We start from the raw sequence: 22,469 nt of genomic DNA, 5'->3' as shown, positions 1-22,469 counted from the left end.
AGGAACACTGCATGTTCCAGGATCCATTCAGGAGCACTGCATGGTCCAGGATTCAGTCAAGAGCACTGCACGGTCCAGGATTCAGTCAGGGGCACTGTATGGTCCAGGATCCAGGCACTGCTTGGTCAATGATTCAGTCAGGAGCAATGCATGGTCCAGGATTCAGTCAGGAGCACTGCATGATCCAGGATTCAGTCAGGAGCACTGCATGGTGCAGGATCCATGCACTGCTTGGTCAATGATTCAGTCAGGAGCACTGTATGGTCCAAGATTCAGTCAGGAGCACTGCACGGTCCAAGATTCAGTCAGGAGCACTGCATGGTCCAGGATCCAGGCACTGTTTGGTCAATGATTCAGTCAGGAGCACTGCATGGTCCAGGATTCAGTCAGGAGCACTGCATTATCCAGGATCCAGTCAGGAGCACTGCACGGTCCATGATTCAGTCAGGAGCACTGCATGGTCCAGGATTCAGTCAGGAGCACTGCATGGTCCAGGATCCAGCCACTGCTTGGTCCAGGATTCAGTCAGGAGCACTGCATGGTCCAGGATTCAGTCAGGAGCACTGCATGATCCAGGATTCAGTCAGGATCACTGCACGGTCCAAGATTCAGTCAGGGTGGCAAAGATGTACTCCAAAATGAACTTGAGAACAATATTTATTTCACCTCCCAAATTGATCAAACATCACTCATAGACAGTACCTCACACAACATCACTCATACAGACAGCATCTCACACACCATCACTCATACAGACAATAACTCACACAACATCCCTTATACAGACAATAACACACAACATCACTCATACAGACAGCATCTCACACATCATCACTCATACAGACAATAACTCACACAACATCCCTTATACAGACAATAACACACAACATCACTCATACAGACAGCGTCTCACACACCATCACTCATACAGACAATAACTCACACAACATCCCTTATACAGACAATAACACACAACATCACTCATACAGACAGCATCTCACACACCATCACTCATACAGACAATAACTCACACAACATCCCTTATACAGACAATAACACACAACATCACTCATACAGACAGTGTCTCACACAACATCATTCATACAGACAGTAACTCATACAGACTGGTATTTCCCTCAACAGCATCCAGTTGCAGTGCTCTACAGAATGCATCTAAAGTACCCACACCCCTCCTCTCCTCTCTTATCCTTCCATATCATATGCCATACACTGCCATACCCTGCTATAGCCTGCTATACCCTACCATACCCTGTCATACCCTGCTATACCCTGCTATAGCCTACCATACCCTGTCATACCCTGCCATACCCTGCTATAGCCTGCTATACCCTACCATACCCTGTCATACCCTGCCATACCCTGCTATAGCCTGCTATACCCTACCATACCCTGTCATACCCTGTTATACCCTGCTATAGCCTACCATACCCTGTCATACCCTGCCATACCCTGCTATAGCCTGCTATACCCTACCATACCCTGTCATACCCTGCTATAGCCTGCTATACCCTACCATACCCTGTCATACCCTGCTATAGCCTGCTCATACCCTGCCATAAACTGCTATAGCCTTCTCATACCCTGCCATACCCTGATATAGCCTGATCTTACCCTGCTATACCCATCTGTAGCCTGCTAAAGCTCACCATACCCTGTCATACCCTGCTATAGCCTGCTATAGCTTACCATACCCTGCCACTCCCTGCTATAGCCTGCTATATCCCTGTCATACCCTGCTATAGCCTGCTATAGCCTACCATACCCTGTCATACCCTGCTATATCCCTGTCATACCCTGCTATAGCCTGCTATAGCCTACCATACCCTGCCATTCCCTGCTATATCCCTGTCATACCCTGCTATAGCCTGCTATATCCCTGCTATACCCTGCCATACCCTGCTATAACTTATCATACCTTTCCATACCCTGCTATACCCTGCTCTAGCCTGCTATACCCTGACATGTTTAAGTAAGTGATAGTGCAGATGGTTTCAGCTTGAACATCCTAACACACACCAGATGGCCATGCCCTTGGTCATCTCATCAGCATATTTCTGCTGGAAATACTCCAGAGCTGCCATGTCTACTCACTGTCTCAACTGTCCTATGGGTAGAGTTATCTTAGCACCCTGGGTAGAAGAACTGTCTAATTGGGATTAAAATTACACAGGGTTGGAGGGCGTTCTGTATATCCTTCCTCTGGACACTCCTCCCATTTCCCTGTCTATTTTGATCAAGTTTTGTGCTTGTTTCTGAAATGGTCTCAGTTTGAGTTTGTTGTGTGTTTGAGTGTGTGTTTAAGTGTGTGTTTGAGTGTGTCTTAGTGGAGGCTTCTGAGGGGAGGACAGCTTACAATAATATCTGGAACAGAGCAAATTAAATGGCATCAAACCATGTGTTTGACGTATTTGATACCATTCCACTCATTCTGCTCCAGCCATTACCAGGAGCCCGTCCTCCCAAATTAAGGTGCCACCAACCTCCTGTGGTCTGTCTGTAGGGCATTCAGGGTTCGGGATTGTATCCTTCCTTTTCATGTTGTCACGATCGTCTTGCGGAGAGAGAGAGGACCAAGGCGCAGCGTGTGCAAAATACATTCTCTTTTATTTTAGAGAAGGGAAAAAACACGTAACGGACACTATAACAAAACGAAACAAAACAACAAACGATCGTGAAGCTATAAACGTTAGTGCACACACAAGCTACAAACGTACAACATAGACAATTACCCACAAAACCCAAATGCCTATGGCTGCCTTAAATATGGCTCTCAATCAGAGACAATAAACCACAGCTGCCTCTAATTGAGAACCAATCCAGGCAGCCATAGACATACAAACACCTAGACAAGACACTGACCCATTAAACGTACAAACCCCTAGACAAACCAAAACACATACATTCCCCATGTCATACCCTGACCTAACTAAAATAATAATGAAAACAAAGATAACTAAGGCCAGGGTGTGACAGTACCCCCCCCCCCAAAGGTGCGCACAACCTGACATTGAAGGGGAGGGTCCGGGGTGGGCCTTATTATGGCGGCGGCTCGGGTGCGGGACGTGGCCCCCACTCCACCATTGTCAATACCCGCTTTGGTGGCTCTGGTAGATCCTGGCTGACTGGCGACTCTGGCTGCTCATGGCTGGTTGGCGACTCTGGCTGCTCATGGCTGGCTGGCGACTCTGGCTGCTCATGGCTGGCTGGCGACTCTGGCTGCTCATGGCTGGCTGGCGACTCTGGCTGCTCATGGCTGGCTGGCGGCTCTGGCTGGTCCTGTCTGGCGGATGGCTCTGGCTGATCCTGTCTGGCGGACGGCTCTGGCTGATCCTGTCTGGCGGACGGCTCTGGCTGATCCTGTCTGGCGGACGGCTCTGGCTGATCCTGTCTGGCGGACGGCTCTGGCTGATCCTGTCTGGCGGACGGCTCGGGCTGATCCTGTCTGGCGGACGGCTCGGGCTGATCCTGTCTGGCGGACGGCTCTGGCTGATCCTGTCTGGCGGACGGCTCTGGCTGATCCTGTCTGGCGGACGGCTCTGGCTGATCCTGTCTGGCGGACGGCTCTAGCGGCTCGGGACAGACGGGCAGCTCTGACGGCTCGGGACAGACGGGCAGCTCTGACGGTGCTTGGCAGACGGGCAGCTCAGACGGTGCTTGGCAGACGGGCAGCTCAGACGGTGCTTGGCAGACGGGCAGCTCAGACGGTGCTTGGCAGACGGGCAGCTCAGACGGTGCTTGGCAGACGGGCAGCTCAGACGGTGCTTGGCAGACGGGCAGCTCAGACGGTGCTTGGCAGACGGGCAGCTCAGACGGTGCTTGGCAGACGGGCAGCTCAGACGGTGCTTGGCAGACGGGCAGCTCTGACGGTGCTTGGCAGACGGGCAGCTCTGACGGTGCTTGGCAGACGGGCTGCTCTGGCCGGCTGAGGCACACTGCTTCAGTGTGCCTCAGGCACACTGCTTCCTTCAGGCTAGTGCGGGGAGAAGGAACAGGGCATACTGGACCCTGGAGACGCACATTAGGCCTAGTGCGTGGTGCCGGCACTGGTGGTACCGGGCTGGGGACACGCATCTCAGGGCTAGTGCGGGGAGAAGGAACAGGGCATACTGGACCCTGGAGACGCACATTAGGCCTAGTGCGTGGTGCCGGCACTGGTGGTACCGGGCTGGGGACACGCATCTCAGGGCTAGTGCGGGGAGCAGCAACAGGACGCACAGGACTCTGGGGACACACAGGAGGCTTGGTGCGTGGTGTAGGCACTGGTGGTAATGGGCTGGAGACACGCACCATAGGGCTAGTGCGTGGAGGAGGAACAGGGCTCTGGAGACACACAGGAAGCCTGGTGCGTGGTGTAGGCACTGGTGGTACTGGGCTGGGGCGGGGAGGTGGCGCCGGAAATACCGGACGTGCAGGTGTACTGGCTCCCTTGAGCACTGAGCCTGCCCAACCTTACCTGGTTGTATGCTCCCCGTCGCCCGACCAGTGCGGGGAGGTGGAATAACCCGCACCGGGCTATGTAGGCGAACCGGGGACACCATGCGTAAGGCTGGTGCCATGTAAGCCGGCCCGAGGAGACGCACTGGAGACCAGACGCGTTGAGCCGGCTTCATGGCACCTGGCTCAATACTCAATCTAGCCCGGCCGATACGAGGAGCTGGTATGTACCGCACCGGGCTATGCACACGTACAGGAGACACCATGCGCTCTACTGCGTAACACGGTGTCTGCCCGTACTCTCGCTCTCCACGGTAAGTACAGGGAGTAGGCGCAGGTCTCCTACCTGACTTCGCCACACTCCCTTTTAGCCCCCCCCAAGAAATATTTGGGTTGTACTCGCGGGCTTCCAGCCTTGCTTCCGTGCTGCCTCCTCATATCGCCTCCTCTCGGCTTTCGCTGCCTCCAGCTCTTCACGAGGGAGGCGATATTCTCCCGGTTGTGCCCAAGGTCCCATTCCATCCAATATCTCCTCCCATGTCCATGAATCCTTTATGCGCTGCTCCCATTGCTGCTTTACACGATGCTTGGTCCGATTCAGGTGGGTAATTCTGTCACGATCGTCTTGCGGAGAGAGAGAGGACCAAGGCGCAGCGTGTGCAAAATACATTCTCTTTTATTTTAGAGAAGGGAAAAAACACGTAACGAACACTATAACAAAACGAAACAAAACAACAAACGATCGTGAAGCTATAAACGTTAGTGCACACACAAGCTACAAACGTACAACATAGACAATTACCCACAAAACCCAAATGCATATGGCTGCCTTAAATATGGCTCTCAATCAGAGACAATAAACCACAGCTGCCTCTAATTGAGAACCAATCCAGGCAGCCATAGACATACAAACACCTAGACAAGACACTGACCCATTAAACGTACAAACCCCTAGACAAACCAAAACACATACATTCCCCAAGTCACACCCTGACCTAACTAAAATAATAATGAAAACAAAGATAACTAAGGCCAGGGTGTGACACATGTCTTCTCCCTGTCCCTATTGGTTAAGATTTGGGCATGTTTCTGAATTGGTCTCTGAATGTGTGCGTGTGTGTGTCTGTACAGTATTTCAGGTTAAATTATCCTTTTGGTTTTTCTTGTATTGCTCTTTGTTTTTGTTGTCAGTGTTGTTTTGTTTCGCATTGTATGAATGTGTTGTCTACTAATGCTGTGTGGCCCGTCTGGCCCGTGTGGCTCATGTGACTCATTTGGGTTGTGTGGGTCATGTACCACCAGATGGCTGTGTGGCCCGTGTGCTTCGTGTGGCCCGTGTGGCTCATGTGGCCTGTGTGGCTTTTGTACCACCAGATGGCTTGTGTGGCCTGTGTGGCTTGTGGCCCGTGTGGCTTGTGTGGCCTGTGTGGCTTTTGTACCACCAGATGGCTTGTGTGGCCCGTGTGGCTCATGTGGTCTGTGTGGCTTTTGTACCACCAGATGGCTTGTGTGGCCTGTGTGGCTTGTGGCCCATGTGGCTCGTGTGGCCCGTGTGGCTTTTGTACAACCAGATGGCTTGTGTGGTTTGTGTGGCTTGTGTGGCCCGTGTGGCCCATGTGACTTGTGTGGCCCGTGTGGACACCAGATGGCTGTGTGAATCGTATACCACCAGATGGCTGTGTGGCTCGTGTAGCACCAGATGGCTGTGTGGCTCGTGTACCACCAGATGGCTGTGTGGCTCGTGTACCACCAGATGGCTGTGTGGCTCGTGTACCACCAGATGGCTGTGTGGCTCGTGTACCACCAGATGGCTGTGTGGCTCGTGTACCACCAGATGGCTGTGTGGCTCGTGTACCACCAGATGGCTGTGTGGCTCGTGTACCACCAGATGGCTGTGTGGCTCGTGTACCACCAGATGGCTGTGTGGCTCGTGTACCACCAGATGGCTGTGTGGCTCGTGTACCACCAGATGGCTGTGTGGCTCGTGTACCACCAGATGGCTGTGTGGCTCGTGTACCACCAGATGGCTGTGTGGCTCGTGTACCACCAGATGGCTGTGTGGCTCGTGTACCACCAGATGGCATGTATTGTTTTGTGTTCCACAAAAATAAAAACCTTCAATAAAATATTTAAAAGAGAAAATATCCAAAATCAACTGTGAAACATTCATTGAGGTTTAGCTAGATAGTTGTTTCTAGCAGTTTTTCCTGAGAGATTAATTGTCTTCTTATTTTACCTGACATGTATATGGTTCTCTGTCTAGCTGGTTCTTTGTAGAATTTTGACCTGGAGTCATACAAAATCGTGTGTTTCTCTACTCTACTTTTCTCTACAACAATTCATCCACAGATAAAAGGGGAAAGCTAGTTAGTTTTTAGTTATCTTTGAATATTATGTGAATCCATTCCAACCCACTGAATGACTAGATGACCAGGACTAGTGGCCCATAATAACTTCCCCCTCTCACATCGCCTGCAGCCAGTGAGGTTAAAATGCATAATAACTTCCCCCTCTCACATCGCCTGCAGCCAGTGAGGTTAAAATGCATAATAACTTCCCCCTCTCACATCGCCTGCAGCCAGTGAGGTTAAAATGCATAATAACTTCCCCCTCTCACATCGCCTGCAGCCAGTGAGGTTAAAATGCATAATAACTTCCCCCTCTCACATCGCCTGCAGCCAGTGAGGTTAAAATGCATAATAACTTCCCCCTCTCACATCGCCTGCAGCCAGTGAGGTTAAAATGCATAATAACTTCCCCCTCTCACATCGCCTGCAGCCAGTGAGGTTAAAATGCATAATAACTTCCCCCTCTCACATCGCCTGCAGCCACTGAGGTTAAAATGCATAATAACTTCCCCCTCTCACATCGCCTGCAGCCAGTGAGGTTAAAATGCATAATAACTTCCCCCTCTCACATCGCCTGCAGCCACTGAGGTTAAAATGCATAATAACTTCCCCCTCTCACATCGCCTGCAGCCAGTGAGGTTAAAATGCATAATAACTTCCCCCTCTCACATCGCCTGCAGCCACTGAGGTTAAAATGCATAATAACTTCCCCCTCTCACATCGCCTGCAGCCAGTGAGGTTAAAATGCATAATAACTTCCCCCTCTCACATCGCCTGCAGCCAGTGAGGTTAAAATGCATAATAACTTCCCCCTCTCACATCGCCTGCAGCCAGTGAGGTTAAAATGCATAATAACTTCCCCCTCTCACATCGCCTGCAGCCAGTGAGGTTAAAATGCATAATAACTTCCCCCTCTCACATCGCCTGCAGCCAGTGAGGTTAAAATGCATAATAACTTCCCCCTCTCACATCGCCTGCAGCCAGTGAGGTTAAAATGCATAATAACTTCCCCCTCTCACATCGCCTGCAGCCAGTGAGGTTAAAATGCATAATAACTTCCCCCTCTCACATCGCCTGCAGCCAGTGAGGTTAAAATGCATAATAACTTCCCCCTCTCACATTGCCTGCAGCCAGTGAGGTTAAAATGCATAATAACTTCCCCCTCTCACATCGCCTGCAGCCAGTGAGGTTAAAATGCATAATAACTTTCCCACTCACATCGCCTGCAGCCAGTGAGGTTAAAATGCATAATAACTTCCCCCTCTCACATCGCCTGCAGCCAGTGAGGTTAAAATGCATAATCGCCTGCAGCCAGTGAGGTTAAAATGCATAATAACTTCCCCCTCTCAAATTGCCTGCAGCCAGTGAGGTTAAAATGCATAATAACTTCCCCCTCTCACATCGCCTGCAGCCAGTGAGGTTAAAATGCATAATAACTTCCCCCACTCACATTGCCTGCAGCCAGTGAGGTTAAAATGCATAATAACTTCCCCCTCTCACATCGCCTGCAGCCAGTGAGGTTAAAATGCATAATAACTTCCCCACTCACATTGCCTGCAGCCAGTGAGGTTAAAATGCATAATAACTTCCCCCTCTCACATTGCCTGCAGCCAGTGAGGTTAAAATGCATAATAACTTCCCCCTCTCACATCGCCTGCAGCCAGTGAGGTTAAAATGCATAATAACTTCCCCCTCTCACATCGCCTGCAGCCAGTGAGGTCAAAATGCATAATAACTTCCCCCTCTCACATCGCCTGCAGCCAGTGAGGTTAAAATGCATAATAACTTCCCCCTCTCACATTGCCTGCAGCCAGTGGGGTTAAAATGCATAATAACAACCCCCTCTCACATTGCCTGCAGCCAGTGAGGTTAAAATGCATAATAACTTCCCCCTCTCACATCGCCTGCAGCCAGTGAGGTTAAAATGCATAATAACTTCCCCCTCTCACATCGCCTGCAGCCAGTGAGGTCAAAATGCATAATAACTTCCCCCTCTCACATCGCCTGCAGCCAGTGAGGTTAAAATGCATAATAACTTCCCCCTCTCACATTGCCTGCAGCCAGTGGGGTTAAAATGCATAATAACAACCCCCTCTCACATTGCCTGCAGCCAGTGAGGTTAAAATGCATAATAACTTCCCCCTCTCACATCGCCTGCAGCCAGTGAGGTTAAAATGCATAATAACTTCCCCCTCTCACATCGCCTGCAGCCAGTGAGGTTAAAATGCATAATAACTTCCCCCTCTCACATCGCCTGCAGCCAGTGAGGTTAAAATGCATAATAACTTCCCCCTCTCACATCGCCTGCAGCCAGTGAGGTTAAAATGCATAATAACTTCCCCCTCTCACATTGCCTGCAGCCAGTGGGGTTAAAATGCATAATAACAACCCCCTCTCACATTGCCTGCAGCCAGTGAGGTTAAAATGCATAATAACTTCCCCCTCTCACATCGCCTGCAGCCAGTGAGGTTAAAATGCATAATAACTTCCCCCTCTCACATCGCCTGCAGCCAGTGAGGTTAAAATGCATAATAACTTCCCCCTCTCACATCGCCTGCAGCCAGTGAGGTTAAAATGCATAATAACTTCCCCCTCTCACATCGCCTGCAGCCAGTGAGGTTAAAATGCATAATAACTTCCCCCTCTCACATTGCCTGCAGCCAGTGGGGTTAAAATGCATAATAACTTCCCCCTCTCACATTGCCTGCAGCCAGTGAGGTTAAAATGCATAATAACTTCCCCCTCTCACATCGCCTGCAGCCAGTGAGGTTAAAATGCATAATAACTTCCCCCTCTCACATTGCCTGCAGCCAGTGAGCTTAAATGCATAATAACTTCCCCCTCTCACATTGCCTGCAGCCAGTGAGGTTAAAATGCATAATAACTTCCCCCTCTCACATCGCATGCAGACAAAGGGGTTAAAATGCATAATAACTTCCCCCTCTCACATTGCCTGCAGCCAGTGAGGTTAAAATGCATAATAACTTCCCCACTCACATCGCATGCAGACAAAGGGGTTAAAATGCATAATAAGAGCAGGGGGAGGAAGGGGGGTGGTGTAGAGAGTGGTAATGACTCACTGTGTAATTGTGTGTCTCACTGCAACCATTTCTAAACAAACAATGGTCTGAAGAGGAAGGCTATACAGTTAATGTCTGGTCGGCATCTTACATTGTCCACACACACACACTAAAATGCACAAACACACATACCGATGCCAGCCTAGGCAAACACAGACTCAAACACACACACACACCCCCACCTTCTCCATTAACCCAGGGATCACAGAGGGATCAGCCTTCATAAGCTCCAATCAGACACCTCTCATTTAAACAAGCAGCACAGATGGAAATGAACCTAGCTATATGTAATGATGGGGCGGTGAGTCGGGAAGCAGGTGCAGGGGAAATGTTTTAATAAAACAACAGAACCCTAGAACACGATACTAACATAAGGCAGAACGCCGTTACACAAGAACAATACCACCTGGTGAGTGAACATGGGAGACTGACATATAAAGGGGAGGAGATGAATGTAACGGAGTCCAGGTGTGAATCATAATGATTAACAGGTGCGCGTAATGATGAGTGCCAGGTGTGTGTAATGACGAATCCCAGGACCAGTCGGTAGTGCTCTGGCAACGTCATACGCCGGAGGGGAGGAGCTGGAGCAGAAGTGACAGTACCCCCCCCTAACGTGCGGCTCCAGCCGCAGGACGACGCTGACCAGGGGGACGACCCCGAGGACGAGGAGCAGGTCGGTCCGAGTGGCGAAGGTGGAAATCAGGGATGATGTTGGGGTTCAGAATGTCCTCCACCGGAACCCAACACCACTCCTCTGGGCCATACCCCTCCCAGTCCACCAGATACTGGAGCTGGCCCCCACGACGTTGGTAGTCCAGTAGGGATCTGACAGCATACGCCGGGCCCCCCTTGATGTCTGGGTGGAGGTGTGTCGTGGGGGACAGCATCAGCATGGTGAACTAGAGGCTGGAGAGGGAGCACACGTGGCAGTACCCCCTCCCCAACGCGAGGCTCCGGCCGCAGGACGCTGACCAAAAGACGATCCCGGGGATCAGGAGCGGACCGGTCACCTCTGCAGAGGCGCAGGAAACCTGTCAATCCGGCTGAGACGCAGAAGCATGGCGACCTAGAGCGCCGGAGAGAGAGCATACATGACGGTACCCCAGGAATTGTGTACAGATCCTTGCGACATTTGGCAGTGAATTATCATGCTGAAACGTGGTGATGACGGCGGATGAATGGCACAACAATGGACTTCAGGATCTCGTCACGGTATCTCTGTGCATTCAAATTGCCATCGATAAAATGCAATGTGTTTGTTGTCCGTAGCTTATGCCTGCCCATACCATAACCCCACCACCACCATGGGGCACTCTGTTCACAACTTTGACATCAGCAAACCGCTCAGCTACATGACGCCATACACATGGTCTGCGGTTGTGAGGCTGGTTGGATGTACTGCAAAATTCTCTAAAACAACGTTGGAGGCGTCTTATGGTAGAGAAATTAATATAAAATTCTCTGGCAACAGCTATGGTGGGCATTCCTGCAATCAGCATCTCAATTGCATGCTCCCTCAAAACTTGAGACAGCTGTGGCATTTTGTTGTGAGACAAAACTGCACATTTTAAAGTGGCCTTTTATTGTCCCCAGCACAAGGTGATCATGCTGTTTAATCAGCTTCTTGATTAATATGCCCCACCTGTCAGGTGGATGAATTATCTTGGCAAAGGAGAAGTTCTCACTAACAGGGATGTAAACAAATTTATGCACAAAATTTGAGAGCAGGCACGGCGCCAGGATTTTTTCTCTCCCGGTGCTAAGGGGTAGCTTGGCCAATACAGGGGTGCTAAGAAAATAGTAATTTTTCATGACTTCAGAGTTATAAGGAAGTTCTCGTTTTTTCAATAAAAGCAGATATGGCACACAGCACATTAAATTAAATGTAGTTTTTAATTGAATTTGGCCAAAGAATATTCAACAAAATAGCTATAAGCCTAATACAAGTGACCACAAGGCAATGACAAAAACGTCTTTCACGTGCAAAGTTGAAAGACTTCACCACCAGACAGCACCCATGCACTGCATGGGTGCTGTCCGGTGCTGAAGTCTTTCAGCAATAACAACACAATACATCCAAAATGTGACAACAACAACAAGTGCATTTATTCCATATGCATAATCAGACAACATTGGTAATAATGTCCCTGATGAAATGGCTATCACAACGTCAGAAATGAATAATATCCACAGTGCAGCCACAACAAGAAGTGCATTTACCCTATGCCTGTCAACTGTGCACACATGGTGTAAAACGAGCTGGCTATCATCACAATCCTAGCGATTATATTTCTATTGCAATAATATATGTAGGCCGACTGGTCGACAATATGCATGTATCTTCTTGTTCCATCCAGATCAGCGGATTGAATCATGTTCCCACCACCAAACAGGCGCGCGCTGTCAATAAATTAAAGGCCTTTCAGTTACTCACCAAGTGTTGTTTTATAGAAGGACGATGCGTCTGTTGTGGTTCAGTGCAAATGAGTCTATAATCTTCTGGACATCCAGGGCCTTGGTTCTTTCTACGTGTATGGACAGGCAGGCAAGGTTGCTGAGTTGAGGGTTTGCCATTCTGTTTCTCAGGTAGGTTTTTACACACCGCATGCAGGAAAAACTAAGCTCACATACGCTGCGGTTACTGGCAGTGTGACAGATATGCGTAAAAGATTATAGATGTCCACGAAGGAGTCTTTGAAGGGTTTAAGCATGGACAGGAACTCCAGTGTGCTGCTAACTGTTTCGCCCTGTTCTTTTTTCTTTCCATGAGCCGGCGCACTTGGTGCACCTCAGCAAGCAGATTGTCCTCTCTGATTCTATAGTGCTGTGCCATGGGCACAAGGCTGTTCTTTTCAAGGAATGTGGCATGCTTGGGGTTGAGGGCTGACGTTCCCATGAGAACTGCACCTGCTTCTGTGGAAAAGCGTTGGGTCATTTCATTCACCAGTCGGTCAATGACAGGGTAGATCGAGGACGTTCGGAATTCATCCGGAGAGGACATGGATGGATGTTTGGTTTGATTTGGAGCTTCTACTATAAAGTCCTGTAGATAGCGAGGCTGTTGGGATTATTTTGTGGGGGCACCGGCAGTTGTACGGCGACACCGACCTTTGTGCACATATTTTATGCTCATGATGACCGAGTGTGCGAGGTCAGTGAGTCTCGAACAAAAGATCAGGGGACCGGAGAGTGTCAGACATAAACTTTGCTGTGCTGAACAGATCCTCAAACAGGATGAGGTGGAGGATGAATTCAGCATCAATGAGTGTGAGTAGTGACTGCATGTCAGTCGATCTGCATGAATTTGGCTGAAACTTAATGTCCTTTAAGGTTGCAATGATGGCTGGGAGGGTTTTTTGCACTGCCCACAGCGAGTAGTACTGGCAGGACCATCGCGTATCAGACAGTTTCTTGACTTCAATGGGCTGCTGTGAAGGCCCAAGTTCCCTTTGCTTCTTAAAAACATCTTGGGCTCCATCAAAATCGACAACTTCCGGTGAAGCTGGAGCGCGCCAAATTCAAATGACAAAATTGTAATATTAAACATTCCATGAACATACAAATGTCTTACATCATTTAAAAGCTTAACTTCTTGTTAATCCAACCACGTTGTCAGCTTTCAAAAAGGTTTTACGGCGAAAGCATACCATGCGATTACCTGAGGACAACGCCCCACATCAAAATACTTTTCCAACCAGCACCGGCTTCACAAAAATCACAAATAGCAATAAAATAAATCACTTACCTTTGAAGATCTTCCTCTGTTTGCAATCCCAACTGTCCCAGCTACACAATGAATGTTTGTTTTGTTCGATAAAGTCCTTCTTTATATCCAAAAAGTCAGTTTAGTTGGTGCCATTGATTTCAGTAATCCACTCCTTCAACATGCAGACAAAGGAATCCAAAAAGCTACCGCTAGACTTCATCCAAACAAGTCAAACAATGTTTCTAATCAATCCTCAGGTACTCTAATATGTAAACAAACGATCATATTTCAGACGGAAAGAAGGGTGTTCAATAGAAAAGGAAAATAAGAAGAGCGCGCCCTCGTTCATACGCGCCAAAAGTCTACCTGTCCTGATGAGAACACCTTGGATAAACTACAACTACTTGTTGTTTTTCAAGAAACAAGCCTGAAACCCTTTCTAAAGACTGTTGACATCGAGTGGAAGCCATAGGAACTGCAATCTGGGTCCTATTTTTTTGTATATCCCATAGGCTAGCATTGAAAAGGCCTGTGACCTCAAAAAGAAACATTTCCGGATGGATTTATCTCTGGTTGTTGCCTGCCATATCAGTTTTGTTATACTCACAGACATTCTTTTAACAGTTTTAGAAACTTCAGAGTGTTTTCTGTCCAATTCTACCAATTATCTGCATATCCTAGCTTCTGGGCCTGAGTAACAGGCAGTTTACTTTGGGTACCTCAGTCATCTGGAAATTCAGGATACTGCCCCCTAGCTTTTTAAATGGGCATGGACAAATGAGCCTGAGAAATATCCCCTGCTGGCTTCATGTTTCTGACACAGTCCACCAAAATAAGATGAAGACGGTGTGCGTGGCAATGAATGTCGATTGCCTGAGGGGCCTCTTTTCTGAATTTCTCCTGGACCCCGTTGTGAACACCGGACATGACGGCCGCGCCGTCATAACACTGAGCGATACAGGCAGTGTGATCAATGTTACATTTACTAAGAGTCTCTCTGATCGTAGTGAAAGGCGACTCAGAATCTAATCCGTCAGCTGGAGTGAAATGAAGAAATTCCTCCACAACTTCATCATTTTTTACGTAACGCACCCCCACAGACACTTGTTCCGTTTTACTGAGGTCCTTACTCTCATCTACCATCAATGCAAATAGTTCGGCTTCTTGTATTTCACCACTCATCTGATCCATAATCATATTTGCCATAATGTCTAGTATTTAATTCTGTATATCATGATGTGTGTACTTAGCATTTCTAGGATAATCTGAGATTTTCTGTGCAACTGTTTTGTCGAATTTGCCTATGACCTGTAAAAGTTCTAGGAAGTTTCCTTGGTCGTCTTCTATGTCTCTTCTCTGTGAAAGTCCCTGGTATTCAGTGTAACGCAATGACTCCACAACTGCTCTCATATACTCTCTGTTCTCTCAGACTATTTTCGAATGTCTATCACTTAGAGCATTGCATATTGTTGAGCCAGACTCTTTCTGAATAGTCCACTCATTCCATGCTGTCATTGCATATTTATGCTCCACACTAGCGTTGTGCGTCTTGAACGAACTTGTTGCATTCTTCCAGTTCTGGTAGCTATCGTGGGTAAATGCCGCCTTCTCTCCACCATGGTTTCCTGGACCTTGAAAGTGGTGGAATGAGAACGCAGAAAGCACGGTCCTTTGAAATAGAATATTCCAGCCATTTGTAATCCTCATACCATCTACGATTGAAACAGCGATCCTGCTGTCCAATTTTTGTGGCTGGATAACGCTGAAGAAGAGGGCGCCTTGGTTCTTCAATAGGTGACTGGCTTAAATCAGAGGGAGTGGTGGCTGTGCTAACAGTGGATAGTTTATTTTCTACCCGCACTCAGAAAACGGCCCATCGCAACGGGGCAAGATGGGCGACTAGCTAGCTAGAAGTTAGCTCACATCACGTAGCCTATCGTGCGCGAGCACACACACCAGACACCCCCCAGCACACACACACACGTCATAGGGTACACGGGCGGCACGAGCACACAGCCAGGGATCGGATTGGGAACAGAATGGCTGGCTATTAACTTTTACATATTTCTTTATTTAAAATTTTAAAAAATACTAAAATGCTTGAGGAGGTTTAACTGGGGCTACGCAGATTTGTGACATGGCTATTGCACCCCCTAGTCCCGGTGTAGCGCTGTATCTGTTTGAGAGAAATAAGCTTTTTGAGTCTATGGAACATTTCTGGGATCTTTTATTTCAGCTCAGGAAACATAGGACCAACATTTTGCATGTTGCGTTCATATTTTTGTTCACTATACATACAGTGCCTTCAGAAATGATTCATACCCCTTGACTTATTCCACATTTTGTTGCATTAAAGCCTGAATTCAAAATGGATTAAATAGATTTTTTTTATCTCACCCATCTACACACAATACACCATAATGGCAAAGTGAAAACATATTTTTAAGACATTTATGCTAATTTATTAAAAATAAAATACAGAAATATCTCTGAGTCAATACTTTGTAGAACCACCTTTGGCAGTGATTACAGATGTGAGTCTTTCTGGGTAAGTCTCTAAGAGCTTTCTACACCTGAATTGTGCAATATTTTCCCATTATTGTTTTCAAAATTATTCAAATGGTTCTTGATCATTGCGAGACAAACATTTTTTGACATAGATTTTCAAGAAAATTTTAATCAAAACTGTCAATCGGCCACTCAGGAACATTCACTGTCTTTTTGGTAACTAACTCCACTGTAGATTTGGCATTGTGTTTTAGGTAATTGTCCTGCTGAAAGGTGAATTCATCTCACAGTGTCTAGTGGAAAGCAGACTGAACCAGGTTTTCGTCTAGGATTTTGCCTGTGTTTAGCTCCATTCCGTTTATTTTTTATCTTGAAAAACTCCCCAGTCCTTAACGATTACAAGCATGCCCATAACATAACCACTATGCTTGAAAATATGGAGAGTGGTTCTCAGTAATGTGTTGTATTGGATTTGCCCCTTTCAGGTCAATGATGGCATAAAATATGCAGTAAAGATGCCAGTCTAACGCAGACCGTGGGGGACAGAAGAAGGACACCAGATTGGCGCACATTCAACCAATTTGATCTAACAACCGATTTGATCTAAAAAAAATATTGTAACAGGCCCACAATGTGGTTACTAAAGTCCAATTTGGATATTTTGGGCTGTTTCGCTGCATAACATTTTAGAAGTTGTTCCTTTACAGGTTTATAAAAAGTGACTGCTAAATGCTCATTCCTGTTTGTAAAAGCTGGTAGCATAGCTAGCATACAGGAATTTGTGGTGTTCATCAAAGTAATTTTTAACTGCAATCCTGTTGATTGGTTAAGATGACATGAACATGTATTGGGGTTGACATCCATAGAAGCATTATACTCCGATTTTTACATCAACATAGTGTGAAATACACATATAAACAACAGCCTAAATGTAGGCTAATTTTGCTGGGGGCGAAAGAGGAGATTTGGGATCTTTCCCTCACAGCATCTTTCCCCATGAGTTTCCATAGCATTTCCATTGTTTGGGTCGAGTTCCATTGACCTCTTTACCGCATCTATGGGTAGACTCGTAGCCATTTTGAGTGTACCGATGCCAGGAAGTAAAACCGGGAAGTGTACCATTCAATCTGTGCTGTGATTTGTTGAGTTAACTCAACTGACATTACAAAAAAATACATTCCATCGCAAGAGCCACATCAGTTAATATCATTTGAATGAACATTCTACATTACCTTGGAAATTATTGCATCACAATAGCAGGCATCCATTGCGAGTGTACCCATGATTTTACCAGTCAAATTGACAGGGTTAGAGCTTCTGAGCTTCTATTCATTCTATTTATATGATCATAACAACAGGCCTTCTGCAACATTGATGCCTGCGCATCATTTTCGTGACGTTGTCAGGCAACCTGTCTATGGGACAAGGCCAAGGTAAAACGGAGACTCAACCTGTCTATGGGACAAGGCCAAGGTAAAACGGAGACTCAACCTGTCTATGGGACAAGGCCAAGGTAAAACGGAGACTCAACCTGTCTATGGGACAAGGCCAAGGTAAAACGGAGACTCAACCTGTCTATGGGACAAGGCCAAGGTAAAACGGAGACTCAACCTGTGGTAACTTTAATTGTGTGCCTGCCTATCAAATGGCGCCTGAAGATCCGATTTCAGGACCTTGGAAAATCACCGCAACTCAGTGCAAGAAATGCACTGACCGCGACTTCAGCACCACCACTGTCGAAGAGCGCCACTCCAAGTGAGCCTTGCCAAGCACAGCAGTTGTGGATTCTACACACCTGTGTGGGCTTGCTGGTGTGTGGGTAGGCCTAAAACATTTATGTACTCCCTGTCCTTCCTCATGGGGCTCGGAGGGAACATCATGGCTCAACTGGTCCTCACCCGAAAGAGGACCGGTCTGGCGGGGGTGTCGACAACCCACACACTGCTGGTCAATCTGGCGGTGTGACATGATGGTGGTGTGTGTGATTGACGGACCAGAGTTTGGGCATGAGGAAAGCATGGGGTAGCACAGCATCCCTCTAACATAATCTTTAGACACTTCATTAAGATTTCAGTGGTTGCCATGGCGCAGACTACACTTTGATTGCATTCTTATAGCCTATGTCTTCTTGTATATCATCCAAATCTTATGGCTCAACACCCATAATGATGTGAAGTGTGAAAATATTTTTTCAGCACCATCATCACCAAGCTACAGTGTAAAAGATGCATGTGCGTCACTTCCGGTGCATACATTATAGGACAAGTGGATGGGCTACCGCAACGCATCGGTCTGAAAGAGAGAAAGAGAGAGAGAGAGAGAGAGAGAGAGAGAGAGAGAGAGAGATACGCAATCCTATCCCTTCATTCGGAGTGAGGGTTTTATTAATTTCTGGCTGCGTTCCATTGCAAAAGCTTGCCACCTCACATCTGCCCTCTTCCACTCACTTTCCCTTCACTGAACAGAATTAGTATCTTAGGTGGTGTCAATGGATCCAGTCAAAAGAGTTAGCTGTCATCTATCCATACCTGTGTTCGACATAAGAGAGGGGACGAGGACAGAGAGGATGCAACAACTTTTGGAATGAGATGCGGCCAGGGCTGAGTGCGTGAGCGGGATAGCGCAGCTCTTGCTCCTGTAGTCACACGGATAAATATTCCATTGACCGGGGTCCGAGTGAACTACAGCGCTCGCTCCAGCGGAGTTATATCGATGAGGACCGCACTTCTTCAGTGGGGGAAATGTATCCTGTTTTTCAGTTAATCACAGTGGGTATTAGATAATTATGATCTCTTCCGACAAGGCGTCAAAGATGTGTTGGTGAAATCCTCATCTCACCACTGTAACGGGCTGCGCGCAGCTCAGCTCTCTGTCTCACCTGTGTGCGCGTCTGATTTGGACACTCCACACAGCGCAAACGATGTAAGAACAAGCGGGAGATGAATCTAACGAATTTTTACTCATATTTTGGACATTTATTTTCTACGAATATTTCACTTGAGGGACCTCAACATGAGCTCAACAACTGGAGTTTACCGGAGGATACCAAACCCTACCCGGACTTGTTCTTATTTTCGGGACACGAACCGAGTACCATCGTGTTGGTGGTTATGTACTCCCTGTCCTTCCTCACCGGGCTCGGAGGGAACATCATGGCTCTCCTGGTCCTCACCCGAAAGAGGACCGGTCTGGCGGGGGTGTCGGCGACCCGCAGACTGCTGGTCAATCTGGCGGTGTGTGACATGATGGTGGTGTGTGTGTGCATGCCAGTTAACCTGGGACACCAGGTCTACAACGCCTGGGTGTTCGGAGAGTTTCTGTGCCGCACCGTGCCGTTCGTTCAGGCTGTTTCGGTGTCTGCGAGCGTCCTGAGCCTGGCCGTGATCAGTCTGAACCGCTACTACAGCGTGCACAACCCTCTACACGCCCGGTCCTTTTTTACCGGGCGGCGGATACTGTGTATGATCTGTGTGGTGTGGATCGTGTCGTCGGGGTTGTGCATACCGCTCTTCTTCATGAATACCACCCAGACTCTATCGCTGCTGGACATCACCCTCACTGTGTGCGTGGAGAGCTGGAACGAAGTCAAACTGAAACAGAGATATAGCTTTCTGCTCTTCTGCTCTCTCTATGGATTCCCTGTGTTGTTTAACCTGGTCATCAGCGTGCTGACCGGCTGGAAGCTGTGGGGCACCGACGAAAAACGGACGCAAGATTCGAATACATTTGGCGTTACGCTATCACTGTCCCGTCTGAAAGTGCGTAAAAGGATCGCCAAGATGGTGCTGTCGCTGGTTGTGCTTTTCACCCTGTCTTGGCTACCTCTGTATGTAGTGGACATATGGTTAGACTTTAACATGACTTCATCTTTAGAGAAAGAGGAGGATGATGTGAACCATATATACCACGAGTGGATTCTACAGGGGAGACCCTTCGCGCTATGGCTGGGTCTAACCAACTCCGCTCTCAACCCGCTCTGTTATTGCTTTGTGGGTAACTTACACAGGTCTGCAAAACGATTCAGGAAAAGCTACAGACAGAAACTGTCGTCATTGTTAAGTCTGTCGCCACAGCAGTCCTCTATGCCTATGGGCAGCACCTCAGTGCCCAAGCTCGTGCCCTACAGCAGGGCGCAATCGGAGAAGCGCGGCGCAGAGAGGCGCGCATCGAACAGATATGCCAATCCAGGCAACAAACTAACCAAAAGCAAGAGCCTGTCGTCTGTGACAGTGTGTGAGACTGTTTTTGACTGATTGACAGACAGACAGATCAAATGTAGGCCTACCTGGTATATCACATACTTATTTGTCCAATGGACAGGAAAACATTCGTCCTACAGTTCAAAATAGGATATTCTGTGAAAATGTGTGTCTGTTTTCCAACGCAATCTCCGAAGCAAATGGAGATATTTGCCATAACTGAGATTATAGAGTGTGTTGCCCTTTTAATTATGAAGTGTGGTGCCGTCTTTATTATGGAGTGTGTTGGAGTGTGTGCCCCATGATTCCAGGACTGTTGATGAATCAAACGGTCGATGTAAATGAGGTCCTATAAATGAGGTCCTATGTATGAGGTCCTATACCTAATGATCTTTGGGGATTTGGTTTCACTGAATCCAATTTCAAATGAAAGATATTTGATGTTGTTCTCATGGAGTGTACACAATAACGACGTGCATCTCATTAAATATTTGTGCAAAAGGCTAGTTGCCTTTATTTCGTGATTTAAAATAACAATCACATTTATACTGTATGTGTAGGCTACAATGTTTAGCCTATTCCCTGTTTAAATAGTATTATTAAATTTGTAATTGATCCCTAAGTCCTATGAAGTAGAACTCATTCCATTCCAAAGTCAAGAACAAAATGAGCTGTATCCAAAACTTAAATCTCGTCAATTATAATGAAACCATTATGCATTATTTCAATTATAAAGCTAATATTGTATGACTATCATCATAATCTGCAGTTATAAATCCATTCAAATTGCTTCCATAATTGTGTTAAATTAGATTATTATTATACTACTATCATCATCTTTTATATTCATAGTAATTATTCCAAGTCCATTCAAATTGCCTCCATAATGAGCGGTAGAGGGTCTAGATTAGAGTCTAGATGGATATCTCCATTCATTATTTCTCTGGCGAGGCTGTGACGCGGGTCTCTTGGCAGACGGATCGCTCCCTGCTGAATGGCACCGTGACGAGTTGACGAGTGTGATGTGGCCCCGCAGGCGGCCGGGACACGGAGCCAGATGTCCGGATTAATGGTACTGGTGAGACGGCCTGATCCATGGTCTGTGGTTGTCTATCGCTGGGAAACGACAATCCCATGTTGAAGCATATAGCGGAGCCCTGGCACCAAAACCAATCTCCTACCATCTGCAGTTATTAGCTATGTTCCCATTAACTTTTCCAGTGATTTCTTTTGTAGAAAGTTCGCATAGAAAATAGATTCGACAACTGCTACGGTTCGTTTCCATGTAACAATCTTGTGTCAATTAAAAACAACTATAGACGTAATGATGTCACACAAAATAACACTTTCGCAAAAACCTACAGTGTCGAATAAAAATGAAGTCGTTGTTTCCATTTCCCATTTAGGCAAATTGTGCGTTAATAAACTGGAAACAGCCTGTATTCTCCCCACTATCTGTTTTATGTATCGGTTTGCCAGGTGTTGTGCGGAAAATCTTCACCCTGCCAGAATTCTCCCCGCTCTTCGCGTGAACGCGCACACACTCAATTCTTCATTGTTGCAATTTGCTTGCTAGTTGAGATTTCTGCTCTTCACGCCGTTGTCAGTTTAGCCTACATTTCACTGATCTTAGTAGCAGAAAGCTTTTTTTATTTGTGTCCTTCAAGGCCGCTGTCAAAGATCACGTTCGGCTGCGTTTAAAATGTTTTTAATGGCGGTTTGATTGCGGGGGAGGCACTAGTAATGTCTGCAGTTTTTGGTTTGGCTATTTGTTTCAAGTGTATTAGTCTATATTTGTCATCTCTCCCATGTCTTATTCGACTAGTAGTTGTTCTGAAGTGTTTATTGCTTGCCTACATTTCACTCCCTCCTCTATGTTTAATATAACACATACATTAATTATTAATTTCGGTTGCCTATCCTTAAGAGAAGTTTGTTCTATAGAAAGTATTTGACTCTAGTGACAAAATTAGAAGGGGGGCGGGGGGGATTTCGGCAGGCAAGAAAATGGCTTTGCCGAAATCCCCCCCTTCTAATTTCCGTAATGTGCCAACGTATCGCCATGGTCAATGCCATGGTGAAACTTGCACTCTGCACTTCTGTATATCTGAAATAATTGGATCGTGAAACCTGCATCCAGCCAACAAGAAAAGCAATTCAGCCGTTCTTG

General features: G+C 47.1%; 1 protein-coding gene across 1 annotated transcript; it reads left to right on the top strand.

Annotated features, from left to right (window-relative positions):
* Positions 1–18,579: 18,579 nt before the first annotated feature.
* On the top strand, positions 18,580–22,266 carry LOC139571393 (galanin receptor 2a-like). Its single transcript, XM_071394213.1, has one exon. It carries the CDS (start codon positions 19,040–19,042, stop codon positions 20,351–20,353), a length of 1,314 nt encoding a protein of 437 aa, XP_071250314.1. The 5' UTR covers positions 18,580–19,039; the 3' UTR covers positions 20,354–22,266.
* The last annotated feature ends 203 nt before the right edge of the window (positions 22,267–22,469 follow it).

This window comes from Salvelinus alpinus, chromosome 3 (assembly GCF_045679555.1).
Source record: "Salvelinus alpinus chromosome 3, SLU_Salpinus.1, whole genome shotgun sequence".
In the NCBI taxonomy this organism is placed as follows: domain Eukaryota; kingdom Metazoa; phylum Chordata; class Actinopteri; order Salmoniformes; family Salmonidae; genus Salvelinus; species Salvelinus alpinus.
The sequence above is the reverse complement of the archived record's forward strand: the minus strand, read 5'-3'. Positions and strand labels throughout refer to the sequence as shown.